At 47.2% G+C, this 18,691-nt stretch overlaps 1 protein-coding gene across 1 annotated transcript in view; it reads right to left on the bottom strand.

The window, feature by feature from the left end:
• VCL (vinculin) overlaps positions 1-18,691 on the bottom strand; it is a 1,795,541-nt gene that overhangs the window by 1,462,130 nt on the left and 314,720 nt on the right. The window contains exons 7-8 of the mRNA XM_044055664.1: positions 17,119-17,166; positions 829-936 (exon numbers count right to left, since the gene is read on the bottom strand). Coding sequence (XP_043911599.1) covers positions 829-936; positions 17,119-17,166 — 156 coding nt within the window. The remainder of the gene's footprint in view (positions 1-828; positions 937-17,118; positions 17,167-18,691) is intronic.

The following is an 18,691-nucleotide window of genomic DNA, read 5'->3' as shown; positions in this document are numbered from 1 at the left end:
CTCATTTGCACACTACATGCACACCTGTAGGCAATTTCGATATCAGTTCTCCTACTGCATTCCTTTGGGAAATGAACGAAAGCTGGAAATCAGTGAAAGCCGACAGATGCAGGCGAGGACATTCGGATTCCATACAGAAGGGTTCAATAATATAATATTACAAAAATATAAATAATTTAATTATAATAATATTACAGCTGAGGCTTTAGGTAATCGAATACCTAAAACTAGACACCAAAGCTGTAAACATTGGACAGCCACTTCTGCAAATTCTTTCGTAGGGAAAGAATTCGCTTGGCGAAATAAAAAAAATTTCAAACCTTAATCGAGTGGGGGGCTTTTCCCTCCATACCCCCACAACTAAATATACCAACTAAGAGATCACTCTAAAGTGGAGAAAGGGCAGATTCCCGATAGCCAAGCAAATTTTTTCCCCACGAAAGAATTCATGGAAGTGGCCATTCAATATTTACAGCTTTTGCTGTTTAGGTGTCGACCTTTAAGTATTCGATTACCTAAAGTTTTGATCATCTAATATAGACCCTACAGAAAGAACTCCAGACAAAAATAGAACAAGGGAACCTCTAAAAGTGACATTACTCACTGTACTAGCAAAACAAAGAAGCCAAAAAACAACTTCATTATGGCATACCATGGAAGAACTCAGTGTGCTGGGATACGACAGTTAAGCTTTGTTTAGATTTGTCCTTTTTAAGAAACAGTGAAACACCCAGTTTCTGAAAATAAACATGGTCACTTCCCAAAAATGAGTATTGATGCCGAATTTATAAAGCAAGCTGGAGTACTGATGCAGAATTAAACTCTAACCTGGTCCCAAGTTTTTAGTGTAGGTTACTAGGTCTTCCATAGTCTCCACAACCTCTGCCACAGTTAGATATTCCAGAATTCCTTTGCAAACTCTGATGATTTTTCGCACTAAAAAAAGAAAAAAAAAAAGTAGTTATGTACTCACCATAACGTTCCATGTATGTTGTCCATCTTCGCCTTCATTCTTACTACGTTGGGTTTGGATCCGATTCTCAGATCCATCTCGGCCTTTATTTTCAAGCTCAAGGCTCTCTGCTAGCTCATGGTTAAAATTCCTAATTCAGCATGCACTAGAACCCTCTCCAGATCTCGTTTGCCCTAATTATAAAGGTACGAGTATTTCAATGTAGTAACTAGAGGCTGATGAAGGACAAAGGTCAGTGGTAATTGAACTAAGACTCTCTCCTAGGAGTAAAAAAGGAAGGTCGGATGTAAGAATGAAGGCGAAGAAGGACAACACACATGGAACATTATGGCAAGTACATAACTTCTTTATGTGATGTTGTCCTATCTCGCCTTCATTCTTACTAGGTTGGGACTGTGTCCCTAGCACATGGAGTCTCGGACGGCTCAAGGGAGAATATTCCTCAAAATCGTAGATCCAAAAGAGAGGTCCTATTCCTGGAGGCCAAATCAACTTTGTAATGAGTGATAAAGGTATGTGGTTTAGCCCATGTTGCTGCTGCACAAATGGTATCAGTTTGTAATTTAGCCAGAAAAGCTGAGGAAGTTGTAATGGCTCTTGTAGAATGGCCTTTAACTCTTCTGTAAGTTCTTTATTTTGAGACTTGCAGATAAAAGTTAGTCTGAAAGTCATTTAGAAAGTGTAACCTTAGAGACAGGAGATCCTTTCTTTGAATCTGAAAAAGAAACAAATAACTGATGAAATTTTCGGAATACTGCCGTTCTGTGCAAGTAAAAACGTAAATGTCTATGTACATCCCATTGATGTAACACGTATTCTGCCTTGTTTACATAATTTGGGAAGAAAACTTGTAATTCTATAGTTTGGTTCAAATTTGTCTCTGAAGTTACCGTGGGCAAAAAGGAAGGGTTTTTGTTTGTAAAGACACCCTTTCTCTATGGAAATGCAAGTATGGGGGCTTTATGGACAAAGCTTGCAACTCTGACACTCTTCTAGTAGAGGTGATTGCTATCAAGAAAATGGTTTTCCAGGTCACAAATTTCAATTCAGAAGACATTGCTGGTTCGAAAAGGGGAAATACTACAAGGGGAAAAGATCAAATTTAAGTCCCATGGAGGTGGAGGGTCTCTGATAAGGGTACCATGTTGTTAAGACCACTTAAGAAAGGCTTTGCACAGTTTATGAGACTATGTTGGAGCCCAAGTCTCTGAACTGAAAATTAGAGATCGTTGCTAGCTGAACCCTAATAGTAGCTGCAACAGCTTCATCATTTAACAGTTTTGCTAGGAAATCTAGAACGAAACTGGATGAAGCAAATAAGGTGTCGATATGATCAGTTGCCCATCAGGAGAATATTTTCCATTTTCTTTTATATATTTTCCTTGTTGAAGCCTTATGAGAACAGATTAAAATGTGTTCAACTTGAGAGGAGAGATTTGGAACCCTGGCTATCATTGGAGTTGGAGAGGCCAAGATGTCAGTTTGAGGGTGTGAAGGGATGGATAGAGCGTTCCTGACCGATGAGTCAGATCATCTGGAACTGGGTCCAGAATCCACGGCTCCTCTCGAAGATGAGGCCCATAGGAAGGAGAACCAGATTTGACGAGGCCAGTATGGAGTCATGAGTATCGGGTAACTTTCCAAACAATTGGCTTTCTGGAGGACTTTGGGAATTAGTGGAAAGGGGGAAAGCATAGAGGAGGTCTGGGGACCAATCGTGGACAAGTGCATCCCTTGGTGACTCCCCCGGAGGGGGGATAAGGGCAAAGCAGCTGCTGAATTTGGCATTCATGGATGTCGCAAAGAGATCGCAGCAAAGCTGGTCCCATTTTTGGAAAATCTTTTCCGCCATTTCCTGATTTAGGGACCACTCGTGAGGCATCAGAATTGTTCTGCTGAGTTTGTCCTCTATCATGTTAGATTTCCCCGAGACGTGCATTGCTACCAGAAAACATTGGGAGGAGGTAGCCCATTGCCATACTCTTAGGTCCTCTTAACAAAGGGGGTTAGATCTGGTTCCTCCTTGTTTATGTACCATACAACGGACATACTCTCTGTCTGGATTGTGATAGTTCCCAGAATGAGTGTGTCCTGGAATGCTTGCAATGCTAAAAGCACTGCTCTTACCTCTAGGATACTTATGTGCAAATGGGCCTTGTGATCTTGCCAGGTGCCTAGTACTGTCTTTCCCAGATAATGCCCCCCCACACACACACACACACACACACACACACACACACACACACACACACACCCTACCTGAGAGGTGTCCGTCCGTGGTCTCTGTAGTCACTGGTTGGGAAGTACACATAGTCGACCTAGAGTCACTTGAGTGGAGCAGCGCCACCAAGAAGATCCTTCTTGCAAGTTTCTGTTATGATTTTGCGAGAAATTGGCAGTTCTTGCATCGACCACTGAATGGATAGCAGCCAGTGAAGAATTTTCATGTCCAGATGTGCTAGGAGGATCAAAACTATCACTGTTGCCATGGTTCTAAGAGCTTTTTGAACAATCTTTGCTTGGACTTTCTTCCTTTTCAAAAGGTACATCACCTGATGTCTTAGTACTTGGATCCTTTCTGATGGAAGCCTGGCTGTCATTTGTGTTGTCTAATTCTGCCCCTATGAATTCTAAATGCTGAGAGGGCACTAAGGCAGATTTTTCGTAGTTTATTGTAATCCCTAGGTGGGAGCAGAGTTGCAAGGTTGTGTCCCTTGTTTTTATCAGAAGATGCCTGGGCATGGCAGTTAGGAGCCAGTTGTCTAAATATGGAAACACTGAATCCTAGACGTCTCAAGTGAGCCGCTACTACTACCATACATGGAAGCTTAAGTGAGGCCAAAGGGCAGAGCTCTAAATTGGTAGTGACTGGCGCAGGTGTCTCCTGGATCACCTGCCCATTTTTATGTGGTAGTACGCAGCCTGAAGATCTACACAGCACATCCAATTGTCTTTTCCCAAGAATGGGAGTATTGACTGCAGTGTTAACATCTGGAACTTGGTCTTTTTTACCGATTTGCTCAGAATGCTGACATCCAGAATAGGTCTCCAGTCCCGTTTTTATTTATTTTTGGAACTAAAAAGAATCAAGTTCTGGATCTTAACTGGTCTGCGGGGACTTCCTGGATGACTCTCTTGTCTAGCAACTTTTGAATTTCTAGGGTTGCTCATACCTTTTGAATGGGTGGGACATCCAGAACCCTTCTTATCAGAATGGGAAGGGAAAAAGGGATGGTGTAACCTCTGGATATGATGCTTTGAATCCATTAGTCTTTTGTCACTGGTTGCCAGGCTTTTGGGTACAAAAATAGGTGACCAACTGCCTCTAGAGCCGGACAATAGGGCCTCCATTCAGGAGCGTTGAAACGGCCTACCAAAGAAAGATTTTCTGATGCCCTAATTCTGCGAACCCCCTCTGCCGCGAGGTTGGCGTCTTCCATTATTACTTCCCCATCTGCCTTTGGGAGAAGTTTCACCACGGGTGTCCTAAAAGATCTGAGATTTCCGGAACCACATTTTACCACTACCTCTCTGACCTTTGGGATAAGGTCGACTAGGCATGGAAAAACAGACGTCTAGGGCAGATGAAGTCTTTACTTCTTGTTCACACCTTAGACCCGAATAAGGATGAGCCATCAAGCAGGGCATTTACAAAGGAAGACAAAGGATTATGCAAAGTCACATAAGCGCATCCAAGAATGTCTTTTTAGGGAACTTCCAGAACCCACTGCTCTACTCGTCCCATCTGCTGCATATGAGACGAGTCTCATGGAGGTGTTGACAACTGAATTTAAAGGTAGAGAGCTGAGAGGATACTTCGTCAGTAACCCCTTCAGCTACTGAACACAGAGAGCATCTCCTAGCTCTTTCACAAAATCCCACTGCAGTCTTGTAAAATGAGTAAAGTAGTTCAGTGATCTGAGAGAAAAAGTAGCTGAAGGAAAAATGCACTTTCCATACCTGTCCATAGTCCAAGACTCCTTGTTCAGAAAATGGAGTTCCTTCTTGGTGGCTGCCTCCACATCCATAGGGCTTATCTGATGGGGATGTAATAAATTTGTTTGGCCTCCTAGGCACAAGTTCAACTGAATCTGAGGATTCCCATGCTTTTCAAGAAACTAGATCTAGGAGTTCATCAAATGATGGAGACAACCAAGATGTAGACGGGTGAGATCCAAAAGCCTTCAGGCATATGGACTCCTCTGCGGAAGGGTTGGTGGACTTCCAGCCGCCTCTCTGTTTTAGCATTTCCAAGATGTCTCCAAAGGAGACATCAGGAGGTGACCATGGGGACCCCTTCAGTTTCATTGAGATCTGTATCATGGTCTAAGTGCTTCTTCTTGCAAAGTCTCTTCCAAGGGACCTCCTCAGAAGGGTACACTCTAGGGTGGTTTCAGAACAGTGGGGTGTGCCCTGTGGGGCATCCTGAGGCCTACGATCTCTGCGTCCCTGTGGATGCAGGGGTACAGAAGCAGGCACCAATGCTTTAGAGGGAAGAATATCCTGAGATGATTGTGAACCCATCTGTGGGGACAGCACCCTCATTACCTCAAAAGCCCCCTGTCCCTGATAAGAGGATATCCCCGGATGAGAAGAAGCCAAGGGACCCCCCCTCCAAAACCAAAGACAACGGACCAGAGGCCGAGGTAGGAGCCGAACTGAGTTGAGCCCCCCAGAGGCAAAGTGGGATCTGACAACTGTCCAATGCGACTCACCCCCCACGGACTGGAGTGTGTTGGCTCCTAGACTCCTCCAGCTCCAATGGAGCAGAGGACATCTGAGCCACGGTCAGATCCATGGAACCTGTGGTAGGTCTCAGTCAGCCGGTTCCACTAATACCAGCTCTGGATCTTCAGGCTCCGGTTGGATCGAAGGAGGAATCAGAGCAGAAAAGGAAGATATCGTAGGATCCAAAGCCCTCGGGGTTGGATCCAACAGTAACTTGGCCACCACTGGTGTCCTTAGTAGCTTCTGCAACACCCGATCAACATAGTCATCTGACAGACTCCTAGAAGACAGAGTCAAGGAGGTGGGGGATTTAGACCTTTGTAAAACTGGAGATCTAAGAGTAGGGAAGATCGGTTCCAATGCTGGAGACTAGCTCCTTAATGCAAACTCAACCGGCACCGAGGTAGGCGGTGTCTGAGCTGAAGTTTCATTGGATCGGAGGACAATCTTTGAATCTTTTGTGTCGGCTCCAGTAAAGTGGAAGAGGAAGACCTCTTTCCAGATTTATCAGACTTAGAAGACGGGGACTTGTCAGATTTAGATGAACCCGGACCTTCTTCCAGTGCCTCTGAGAAGGGGGTTTTTAAAAGTCCTTTCAGGATATGACTGAAAGCATGACAGTCTCCTGGAGATGGATTGCCCAAGGCAATAAACACAAAGTGTGTGCTTATCACACAGGAGCATTTTCTTTCCAAATTTGTCACATTTTTTTGAAACCCATCGGTTTCGATTCCTTGCCAGACATTTTAAAGAACTACACAATAGAAACCTTTTTTTTTTTTTTTTTTAAAAGATAGATATGTAGCTAAGCTATACCCTCTAACTTAAATGGGTGAAGCTATTGAGAAAAAGGGGAAACTCGCAAGGGAAGGGGAAGTGACAAAGCCCTCTAACCTAAATGAGCTTTGACCAGAACAAACAGAAACAACAAGGCAAAAGCTCTCTAACTTAAATGGCCTAAGTTACAGTCCACTAACTTAAATGAACTGTAACAAACCTATGGTAGAAATTCTAACAAGAAATTATAAGGAAAACAAAGTCTATTTAACAGTTTATTGCACAATAAAAAGCCGGGAGAGGGAGCAAGGCCTAACAAAAGATGATGGCCAATTGCAAAACACAACATAATAGCAGAAAAATAATTAGCTACGTATTCACACTATTAAAGATAAACATCAGAAAAAAAATCTGCAATTTGGAAACAGCAGAACATAGGTAAAGAAAGATAATACTTAGCCAGAACTAACAGGCGAACAGCTGATCTTGCTTAGCGGCAAATGAGATCTGGAGAGGGTTCTAGTGCATGCTGGGATATTTAGCCATGAGCTAGCAGAGAGCCTAGAGTTTGAAAATAAAGGTGGAGACGGATCCAAGGATCGGATCCGAACCCAAAGTAGTAAAAATGAAGGTGAGATAGGACATCACATCAAATGTTCGCATTCTGAATCAGGTACTTAAATATTAAACATGTTCAATAAAAATTAAAAGTTATGTTCTTACCATAACTTGGCATCTTTGCTGTCCACTTTCATTCTTCCTCACGGATGGATTTTGAATCCAACCCTCTGATCCAATTCTGCTGCATTTTTCAGACTAGGATGCAAATCTCTAGCTCCTCTCTTTACCCATAATGCTCTACACCATCCCCAACTCCTCTGAACAAGTTTTTTTGTCTTACTGCCCACTGGATAATAGAGACAGGATAGATAGGACTGAGGCTCAAGCCTAGAACACAGTGTTATCCAAAATTTTCCGAAGATCATTCTAGGAATAACAAGGCCAGGGATTGCTGGAAGGGAAGGTGGGAAAGAATGAAAATGGACAGCACAGATGCCAAGTTATGGTGAGAACAGAACTTTTAAATCCAATGCTGTGACAGCACAGATGCCAAGTTATGGTGAGAATAAGAAGTTATGTACTCACCATAACGTTCCATCTGAGTAGATATCTTCATTTGTCTGCAACCTGTGGGATACGGATCCGATCTCGGATCAGAGTAGATATCTTCATTTGTCTGCAACCTGTGGGATACGGATCCGATCTCGGATCCGAGCCGGCAACTTCTATCATAGCATAGATCCGAGCTCCTAGCTCCTCCCCTTACCCATAATCCCCTGCCTACCCTGACTGATCTCAGATCAAGTTTGCGCCATAGCAAAGCTGATAAAAGTGTCCCAAAGGGAACATATGCTAATAACCATAAGAACGATCATTTTGGTCAGGGGGAAGGAGGGGGGGGTGGTTGCAGACAAATGAAGATACCTACTCAGATGGAATGTTATGGTGAGTACATAACTTCTTGATCTGAAGTAGGAACTTCATTTTTCAGCAACCTGTGGGACAGAGTCCCCAGCTACCTAATTCTTGGGTGGCCTTCATGGAAGGATATTCCGGAACACTGCAGAGCCAAAGGACGCCCTACCTCGGGAGACAACATCTATTTTATAGTGGCTGACAAAGGTGTGAGATGAAGCCCAAGTGGCTGTGGAACAAATGTCATCCAGTGGAACCCTAGTTTGAAAGGCCGCACATGTGGCAACAGCCCTAGTAGAATGAGCATGGACTCCTTGAGGTGCAGGCCTTCCCGAGCTCTGATATGCTAAAAGAATACAACTCTAGATCCATCGAGAGAGAAACTTTAGAAACTGGCTTTCCGAAATTACTTTTGGCAAAGGAGATAAACAACTGATCGGATTGCCTATGATCAGCAGTTCTATGGATATAAAAACGTAGTTGTCTGTGTACGTCTAAGGAATGTAGCTTGTACTCTCCTTTGTTTTGGAAGTTGGGGAAAAACACTGGAAGATTGATAGATTATTTGATGTTCGCTTCTGAAGATGCCTTAGGTAGAAAGAACGGATTGATCCTGAGGTAAACCCTATCCGGGTGAAAGGCCAGATATGGTGGTTTGACACAAAGAGCTTGCAATTCAGACACTCTTTTGGCTGAAGTTATGGCCACCAAAAAGGCCGTCTTCCAAGAGAGAAATTTGAGATCAACCGTGGCCGCCGGTTCGAAGGGGGGACCAGTCAAGACCTGTAAGACTAAAGATAAATCCCATGGAGGTACCACCTCTTTGACTGGAGGCCTAAGGAGGAAGGTACCCTTGAGGAAGGTCTTAAACAGTTTGGAAGTGATAAGAGGGCCAAACTCTTGCCCCACGTGATAGTATGAGATTGCTGCAAGTTGCACCTTGACTGTGGAAGAACTAGCCTCCTGGTGAAAGAGAGGTTAGAAAATCTAGAAACGACGCTATCGGGGCTGTAAAAGTATCTAAACGACGGTTTTCTGCCCAAATGGTGAAGCGTTTCCACTTACTTCGATAAACCTTCCTGGTGGAAGGCTTGTGAGCTGCTACAAGAATGGCTTTGACAGGTGATGAGATCCCGGGAGTCCTTATGAGGAGTGGAACTGGAGCAACCAAGCAGTCAGCTTGAGGTTGACCAGGTTCTGAGTCGGAAGACCGAGAGGGTGAGAAATGAGAACCCGGAGGGGATCCAGAATCCATGGTGGATACACTAGGTGAGACCATAGGTAAGGGAACCACGTCTGACGAGGCCAGAATGGGGCAATGAAGATCATCTTGCTCCACAACTGCCTGGCTTTCTGTAATAATTTCAACATCAGGGGAAGAGGAGGGTAAGCATAAAGCAGACCGGGAGGCCAAGCATGAACAAGAGAGAGTCTCACGGGGACTCCCCCGGAGGGGGGATCAGAGTGAAGTAATCATTGCATTTGGTGTTTGAAGGAGAGGTAAAAAGATCGCAACAAGGTTGCCCCCATCGGGCAAATACTTGCTCTGCAACTCGATGGTTGAGAGACCATTCGTAAGGAGTCAGGATAGTACGACTGAGCCTGTCTGCTACAATGTTGGACCTTCCTGGAATGTGCGTTGATATGAGAAAGCGGTTGGTGGAAATCGCCCATTCCCACACTCTCATGGCCTTGTGGCAAAGGGGGTAAGACCTGGTTCCCCCCTGTTTGTTGATGTACCAGACGACCGACATGTTGTCTGTCTGTACTGCAATCGTCCCTACCGGAAGAGAGTTGTGTAGTGCCTGCAACGTCAAAAGCACCACCCTCATCTCTAGGATGTTGATATGCAAAGAGGTCTCTACGTCGTCCCACGTGCCTTGGACTGTCCTGCCTGAAAAATGCCCCCCCCACCCCAGGCGAGTAGCATCCGTGGTCACAGCGTCGCTTGGCGGTGGTAGTGAGAAGGGATGTTCCGTGTGAAGATTGGGAGACTGGAGCCACCACACGAGCGATCTTCTGCAAACCTTGCTTAAGGAAATGGGATGAGACAGGGGGTTGCGAGACAGGGACCATTGTACCTGGAGGGTCCACTGCAGGACCCTCATTTTCAACCGGGCCAATGGCAGTAGAGGGATTGCAGCCGCCATAGATCCTAGGGCCCTCAGGACCAATTCTGCTTAAGGAGTTTGCAGTTGAAGGATGGCCTGCACGTGCAACATCAGGTTCCGAAGCCGATCTGGAGTCAAGAACGCAAGCATCTGTCTGGAATCCAGTCTCGACCCTATAAAATCCAACACCTGTATAGGGATGAGAGAGGATTTGGTCATGTTGATGGTTAATCCTAATAGCGGAGCCAGATTGAGGAAATAATCTCTGCATGAACAAAGTAGATGCCTTGTTGGGGCCGTAAGGAGCCAGTCGTCCAGGTATGGGAAGACCTGAATTCCCTGGAGTCTCAGGTGGGCCGCTATTATCGCTAGGACCTTGGTGAACACCCTGGGGGCTGAGGTGAGGCCGAAGGGGAGGACCCTGAATTGAAAGTGACTGGCTCCCAGCCGGAAGCGGAGAAACCTCCTGCAATGCTTGTCCACTAGAATGTGATAGTACACATCCTTGAGGTCAATGGAGCACATCCAGTCGTCCTCCCGCAATAAGGGGAGGACTGATTGCAACGTGACCATTCAGAACTTTTCTTTGGGTACCGCCAGGTTTAGGAGAGAGAGGTCGTGGATGGACCTGAAGTCCCCAGTCTTTTTTGGCACCAGAAAGAACCTGGAGTAAAACCCTGATCCGACTATCTGGGGGGATGGGCTGGATGGCTCTTTTTTGCAGAAGCTGCTGAATTTCTGCAGCAGCCGCCTCCCTCTGACTGGGTGGTACGTCTGGGAGGCCTCTGATTCTGGGGGTTACGATAAAGGGAATTTGGTAACCTCTGGATATAATACGAAGCACCCAGCGATCCGTTGTTATGGACTCCCACATTGCTAGGTGCCTCAAAAAACGCCCCCCGACTGCCTCCAGAGTGGAGCAGCTGGGTAACCCCTCAGGGGTTCTGCGTGGACCTCTCAGAGAACGTTTCTCTGGACCCAAAATTCCTGGGACCCCCTCTGCCTCTGAGGCGGCGTCCTCTCTGTCCTCCTCTGCCACGAGAGGACTGGTTGTCCTGAGCAGACTGGGATTGATGCGATTTTCGGAACCACATCTTCTTCTGACCCTTTTGGTTCTTGGAAAAGGACCTCTGGGGTGCAGAGAAGCAGACTCAGATGGCAGACAAGGTCTTCCAGTCTTTCTCGCTCCGGACAAGTGTCGCGAACGGTTTTACCGAACAGTGCAGAACCATCAAAAGGTCATTCGCGAATGACGCCTTGAAGGGTTCCGAGAAGTCACAGTGACGGAGCCAAGCCTGTCTCCTCATGACAAGCCCAACTCCGCCTGCTCTAGCAGCTCCCTCCTTAGCATGAGACAACAGCCACATAGAGGTGTTAAGAGATAGAGCGGAGGGTGGCCATTCTGGAGGAGTACAGATCCTTGTCTCCCTCCGACATGGACCCTGGGGGGGAAGCAGCGTATTCCTTAATTAGATCCCGCTGCATCCGAATAACGTGTGCCATGTAGTTCAAGGCCCTCAGAGAAGGTCGCTGAACTGAAGGCCCGCTTCCCAAGACGGTTCATCGCACAAGACTCCTTGCTCGGAGGATGAACCGTGGAGCTCTCCTGAGCCAACTCTTTCTTGGTGGCTGCAGCCACCAACATGGCATCCACAGGGGGACCTCTGCTCCAGTGTGATCTCTCTGCAGGGGGGCTCAAAATTTTGTCTAGGTGCTTGGGGATTGGCTTTACAGTGTCCGGTTCCTTCCAAGCCCTAGAGGATACGAGATCCACCAGGGGGTCGGGTGGAGGGGACACCCAAGAGGTAGATGGTCCTGCCTCAAACGCCTCAAGGAATACGGACTCATCAGAGGAAGCCTTGGGGGCAGACCACCCACCCCTGATTTTGAGCATTTCCATGATGTCTCCGAAGGAGACATACTCGGGGGGTGACCTAGGGGAGCCTTCCCCTTCCTCTAAGTCTGTATCTTCGGTGAGACTCTCAGGGAAGTCTATGTGCCTCCTCTTGCACTTTGCCTTGTGAGGAATTTCCTCGGGGGGGGGGGCTGTCCGAGGAGTCCTCACGGACTGTATCTGGTTCCACTGGAACTCCTAAAGGCACTGAGGCAGGCTGCCCCGAGGGCCGGATGAGGAGAGCCAGGTCCAAATGAGAAGGAGTGCGGGAGGGAGCCGAAGCCAGGACCAGAGGCCTGGAAGCACTCGACAGTGCCCTCTCCACCACAGTGAAAGCCGAGGGGTAGCCACTCTCTGACGGATCCGAGAACAGACTTCCACTCGGATCCGAAGCGGGGATTGGACCCGGCGCCGAAACAGTCGGATTCGAGTGACCGGTGTGCACCGACCGGGACGGAGCCGAAAGCACACCGAATCCCTCGGATCTGAAGCTTGGCTCCGAGAGGTCGGATCCGACAAACTCGAGGGAGCCGTCGGAGCTGACGTGCCCAGCACGGTCAGCTCAGACCCACCCCCGGATCCAACGTGGCTCGGCTCTGAGCGCTCCGAACCCGGAATGTGGGTCGGAGAAGGAGCAATAGGGGTGAAAAAAAGGGGTCGAGCTCCCCCCCGGAGGGGGAGGAGGCAAGAGCACTCCCATCTGCATCTGGGCCTGGATGAATCTCATCATCCGGTCCATGTCCGCATCTGACATGCTAAAAGTGGACTTCGAAGAGGCCACCGAGGCAGACCTGGAGTGTCGCCTCGATGACCTCGACGGGGACCGGGTCACCTCCTCCTCGGGTCCCGAGGAGAAACAAGGGGATCGGATCCGAGGAGGAGGAGACTGAGAAGATCTGGACGGAGAAGCCCTCTTGGCGGGCGGGGCTGATGAAGAGTCCTCGGCCTGCCACTTAAGGTGCTTCTCCCTCCGCTTCTCTTTCCCGGACTCCCTATCTCCAGAGCCGAAGCGGGAGGTTGAGTCCCGGTCAGAGGAAGGGAGCCAGGAGTGACCGCTACCAGGGGGGTAGCGGTCACCGAAGTACCGGAGGCCGAAGCAGAGTCTGGGGGTAAAAGGCCCGCCAGAACCAGCTTCAACCTCCAATCCTTAAGTGCCCTGGGGTTGAATGTCGCGCAACCCGAAGAGAGGTGTTCAACCCCAAGGCACCTAATGCACCGAGTGTGGCCATCAGCCGGTGAAAGCTTGTGACCACACACTGTGCATTTCGAAAAAAAATGGCTTTAGGGGCCTCTGACATTACTAAAGTAAAGCACACTCACTAGGCCCCTAACACTCAAGTCACACACACACGCTACGACCAGCGTGGGAGGGAGGAATATTTTAAATTAAAATTTAAGCTGAGAAGCTAAAATAACAATAAGTTTAACGTTAAGGATAAACCTACCACGCACACACAATCAAGCAGAAAACAAGAAAGAAAACTCTCACAAAAACGCCAAGAGCTCCGGAATCTAGCTGTTGCTTGAAGAGTGGCAAACTAGATCGGAGGTCAGTCAGGGTAGGCAGGGGATTATGGGTAAGGGGAGGAGCTAGGAGCTCGGATCTATGCTATGATAGAAGTTGCCGGCTCGGTTCAGAGATCGGATCCGTATCCCACAGGTTGCTGACAAATGAAGTTCCTACTTCAGATCGTTAACTTTTAAATCCAATGCTGTGATAGCACAGATGCAAAGTTATGGTGAGAACAGAACTTTTAAATCCAATGCTGTCCTTTTCATTCTTCCTCATTGGTGGGTCAGACTCCCCAGCAATGTGATTCTCGGGAGACCCTCAAGGAAGGATATGCGGAGCAGTGTTGAGCCAAAGGAAACCCTGCTTCTTCAGACAATGGCCAATCTGTAATTTGTAACAAAAGTATGATTCTTCGACCAAGTGGCTGTAGCGCAGACATCATAGACTGACATTCTAGAGGAAAAAGCAGATGATGTAGCCATAGAGCTGTTTGAGTGAGCTCTAGGACAATGAGGCCATTTCAAACATTTTTGAGAGTAAATCAATAAAATACAAATCAGTAATGCATTTGGCCAGGGTAATTTTGGAAACTGCTTGACCTAGGCAGTTAGGGGAGGACGACACATATAGCTGGTCAGATTTCCTGCACCGTTTCATTCTGTGAAGATAAGCAGTTGTCTACGATCAAGAAAGTGGAGCAAATATCTGCCCTTATTAGTAAAGTGTGCAAAGAAAACAGGCATTTGTATGGACTGATTAATGGTCTCTTTGGCCACTTTAGGCAAAAAGGAAGGGTTGGTTCATAGAGACACCCTATCCTTTATGGAAAATAAGGTAAGGAGGCCTAACCGATTATGCCTGAAGCTCAAATTCTTTTTCCTGTACTGATGGCCACTAAAAGAATTTTTTTCCAGAAAATAAACTTCATATCTTGTTTGTTTGCTGGTTCAAAGGGTTTCCAAATTAACACCTGAAGGACTGCTGTAAAATCCCAAGGTGGACAGTGATCTTTTATGGGCAGTCCAAGGAGGAAGATTCCCTTCATAAAAGCCTTACATAACCTGGAAACTGACAGATTAGTTTCCAGTGTAAAAATTGGATACGGCTGCTAGATGGAGTTTAATAGCATAAAAACATGCCCCTCTTTAGAGAGTACTGAGGAAAAGGAGGATGGCCGATCTAGGTGCTGAAGAGGGATCGATATTCCCTTTTAAAGCCCATATAATGAATCTTTTCCAATTGCTTCTGTAAACTTTCTTAGTGGAGGCCTTCTGGGAGGCTAAAATAAGGTCACAGACTGGGGAAGTGAGGTTGGACCATCTTACTATCACTGGAAGTGGAGAAACCGTGCCGTCAGCTTGAGGGTGTGGAGATGGGTCTTGATTGGGTTCTAGTATCCATGTAGGATATCTGAAGTGAGTCCAGAGGAAGGGAACAATACTTGATAAGGCCAGAAGGGGGCAATGAGTATGACTGAGCTCTTTAGCCTGCTTGCTTTCTGTAGAAATTTTGGGATCAATGGAAGAGGGGAACAAGCAGAGTAGACCCGGGGGCCAATCTTGAATCAGAGCATCTCTCGGTGACTCCCCCCAGAGGGGGGGGATCAGAGGGAAATAGTTGCTGCACTTGTTGATGGGAGAGGCAATGAGGTCCCCAAGCAAGGCTGGCCCCAATGGCTGAAAATCATGGTCGCTACTGATTGGTTGAGGAACCACTCATTAGGAATCAGAGAGGTCCTGTTGAGTTTGTCCGCCAGCTCATTGGTTTTCCCCTGTATATGTGCTGCAACTAGAAGGTGGGGCGCAATCTTGAATCAAAGTATCCCTCGGTGACTCACCCAGAGGGGATCACATCAAAATACTTGCTGTACTTGTTGATGGATTAGGCAAAGAGGTCACAAGCAAGGCTGGCCCCAACAGCTGAAAATCATGTTTGCTACTGACTGGTTGAGGGACCACTCATTAGGAATCAGAATGGACCTGCTGAGTTTGTCCATCAACTCGCTGGTTTTCCACTGTATATATGCTGCAACTAGAAAGTGGTCTGAAGAGATTTCCCATTCCCAGACCCTCACTGCCTCTGCACAATGGGTATGAACGGGCTCCTCCTCGTTTGGTGATGTACCAGACTACTGACATGTCCACCATATGGACTGCAATAGTATAGAGGGAGAACATACGGAAAGGTTTGCAACGTTAGGACTGCTCATCTCTAGGACACTGATATGCAGCTTGGTCTCTGAGGGTGACCACGTCTTGGACCACCTTTCCATTGAAATGCTCCCCCACACCCCAGCTGGGAAGCGTCCGTGGACACTGGTTATGGGGGGGGGGGGGGCAGAGAATGACTTGACCCTAAAAAACTTGCCCCTAAAAATAAGTCATCTAACTCTGTCCACCATTGAATATGACGTTTCCAAATTGGAGTCAGCTTGATGGGAACAGACAGAGGCTGATAGACCACTAAACACCCAAGATCCACTGGAGAACTCGCATGAAGAATCTTGCTGCAGGAACTGGAATAATGCCAGCTGACACTGATCCCAGAGTTTGCTACACTAGTTTTTCTGGAGAAGACAGAAGACACAGTAAGGCGCACACCTGATTTCTCAATAATGTAATTACTGTGAAAAGGTAATGAAGCCACTTGATTCATAGTGTCCGGCTGAGTTTCTATGAATTCTAGATTTTGTACAGGAGTCCGGTTTGATTTGGCCAGATTCATCATGAAGCCTAGGGAGTTGGAGATCAGAAGAAAGTAATCCCTGGCTTATAAAACCTGATGCCTTGTTGGGGCAGTGAGGAGTCAATCATCTAGACAGGGAAACACCTGGAATCCTTTGAGCCTCAGGTGGCTGCCATGACTGCCATGTATTTGATGAATGGGGGGGGGGGGGCTGTGGTGAGCCCAAAGGGCACTGCTCCGATTTGGTAGTGATAGACTCCCAGGTGAAAGCACATGTGTCTCCTGGAGTGCCTGTCTATTTTGATGTGATAGTACACATCATGGAGATCTATAGAGCTCATCCAATCATCCTTGCACATAAGAGGCAGAACAGACTGAACCATAAACAATCGGAACTTTGACTTCCTTACATAGTGAATCAGACTGCTGTGATCAAGAATTGGGGTCAGGTCCCCTACTTTCTTTGGCGAAAGAAAACATAGTAAGTTCTGAACTCTATTTGTTCGATGAGGACCTCTTGGATGACTTTTTTTTTTTGTAGTAGCTTTGAAACTTCTTGACCTGCATACTCCCTTCTGACTGGGTGGAACATCTATAAGTTCCCTCCTGGGCCCCATAGGTGGAAGGGAAAAGGAAATGTAATAACCCCTGGATATTATGCTTACCACCCAAGTGTTGTTTGTAATGTTTGTCCAGTTGTCTAGGTGTAGGGAAAGATGACCCCCAACTGGAAAGATGACCCCCAACTGTTTTCAGAGATGGACAGTCGGGCAAGCCCTTCAGGAGCACTGATCAGGCCTGTCAGAAAAAGAATCTCTGAAGCCCTGGTTCTGTGAACTCCCACTGCCCTCTAGGGTGATGTGTACCATTGAAACCTTTTCCTCTGCCTCTGGAGAAAGTGCCCCGTGCAAGTCCTGAAAGGACCCCTGAGACTTCCGGAACCAAGCTTTCTTCTCGCTGCGCTGGCTTCTAGAAAAAAGTCCTCTGAGAAGTAGAAAACTTGTTCCCACTGCAGGCAGGGTCTTTCATTCCTATTCACTGGGTCTTTCATTCCTATTCACTGTGGTTAAGCACATCTTTCAACGATGACCCACACAAAGAGAACCCATCGAAGAGGGCATTAAAGGATGTCTTAAAGGGTTCCACAAAGTCGAACAGCCTCATCGAAGCAGGTCCCCTTACAGATATGCCTGAACTTGATGCTTGTGAAGTACCCTCTGCTGTATGGGAGATCAACCTCATTGAACAATTAGCAATAGATGAGAGAGTAACCAGTTGGGGAGAGAACCTTTGAGGTCCTCCACCGACATGGTTGTGCAAGAGAGGTGGATAGCTCCTTGAGTTAACCTCTTTGAAAGCAGGTAAATAGTACCAATTAATTTAATGACCTCAGCACAAACAGGGCTGAGGCGTAGAAGTGCTTTCTGAATTTGTCCATCATCCGGGACTTCCTGTTTGGTGGACAGACAGAGGAGCTCTGCTCAGCTAGCAACCTTTCAGTTGCTGCTGCCACAACAATGGCATCAATGGGGATACCTTTGTTCCAATGTGGCCCGTCTGCTGAGGGGACTAGAAACTTATCTGGATTCTTTAGGATGGGTTTGACCATGTCCAGTTCCTTCAAGGAACAGAGGGAAAACTAGGTCAATAAGTTAATCTGCTTGGGAGCGGGGGGGGGTCACCCAAGATGTTGACCTGAAAGCCTCCAGGAATACAAGACTCCTTAGGAGGAGGTTGGGAAGACCAACGACCTTTTTGTTTGAAGATTTGCAAAATGGAGACATCAGGTAGTGACCAATGAGATCCTTCTCCCTCATCTAAGTCGGTGTCTTCAGTGAGGTACTCCACAGGAGAGTCTATGTGCCTCCTCTTGCATGTTTTATTTTCAGGAACCTCTTCCCATGCAGTCCTCGGGAGAGGTGTTGGAAGAATGGGAGAAGCTATGTGGAGGCTTCCCTGAGCTGGCTGACCCTGATGGACAGGGATGATGGGCTCAGAGGTTAAATCTGATGTGGGACAGGGATAGGATCAAAGACTAGACAGGACAGTTCTCTATGCATTGAGAAAACCCTTTCAACTATGTGAAAGGCTGACGGACCAAGGAAAACCTCTCCCCCACTCCTCTAGGCTGAAGCAGCCAAAGAGGGAAGGCCGGAGCTGACCCCATATCCGAGCTCTCCGGAGAGAACTGCCCCAAACTGTCTAGGGCTGAAGAACTGATGGGAATGGAAGGATCATACAACATCAGTGCCCAACCAATTCCCCCGGACCCGGCACCGACCTTTCATATCGTAGACGTACTCTGATCCGACAGAGCATGGGCAGGGTCAGAGATGCTCTTGGGATTCGAGGAAGGAACTTTCCTAAGATCTGATGCAGCACATCTTGAAAATCCAGGATCCTTGGACTCTGGAAGCACAAGTCGAATCAGAGAAGGAGATAAGATTTGTTGGGAAGATGTGCTCACAGATCCGGGAGGGGAATGGAGCCAGCAGGGCCCCTATCTGGATCTGAGCCCTAAGGAATTTCCACAT

The sequence above is a fragment of the Protopterus annectens genome, chromosome 14.part0 (genome assembly GCF_019279795.1).
Source record: "Protopterus annectens isolate FY-2018-M chromosome 14.part0, PAN1.0, whole genome shotgun sequence".
NCBI lineage: Eukaryota > Metazoa > Chordata > Ceratodontiformes > Protopteridae > Protopterus > Protopterus annectens.
Note: the sequence above shows the minus strand (reverse complement) of the source record. Positions and strands in the feature narration are given on the sequence as shown.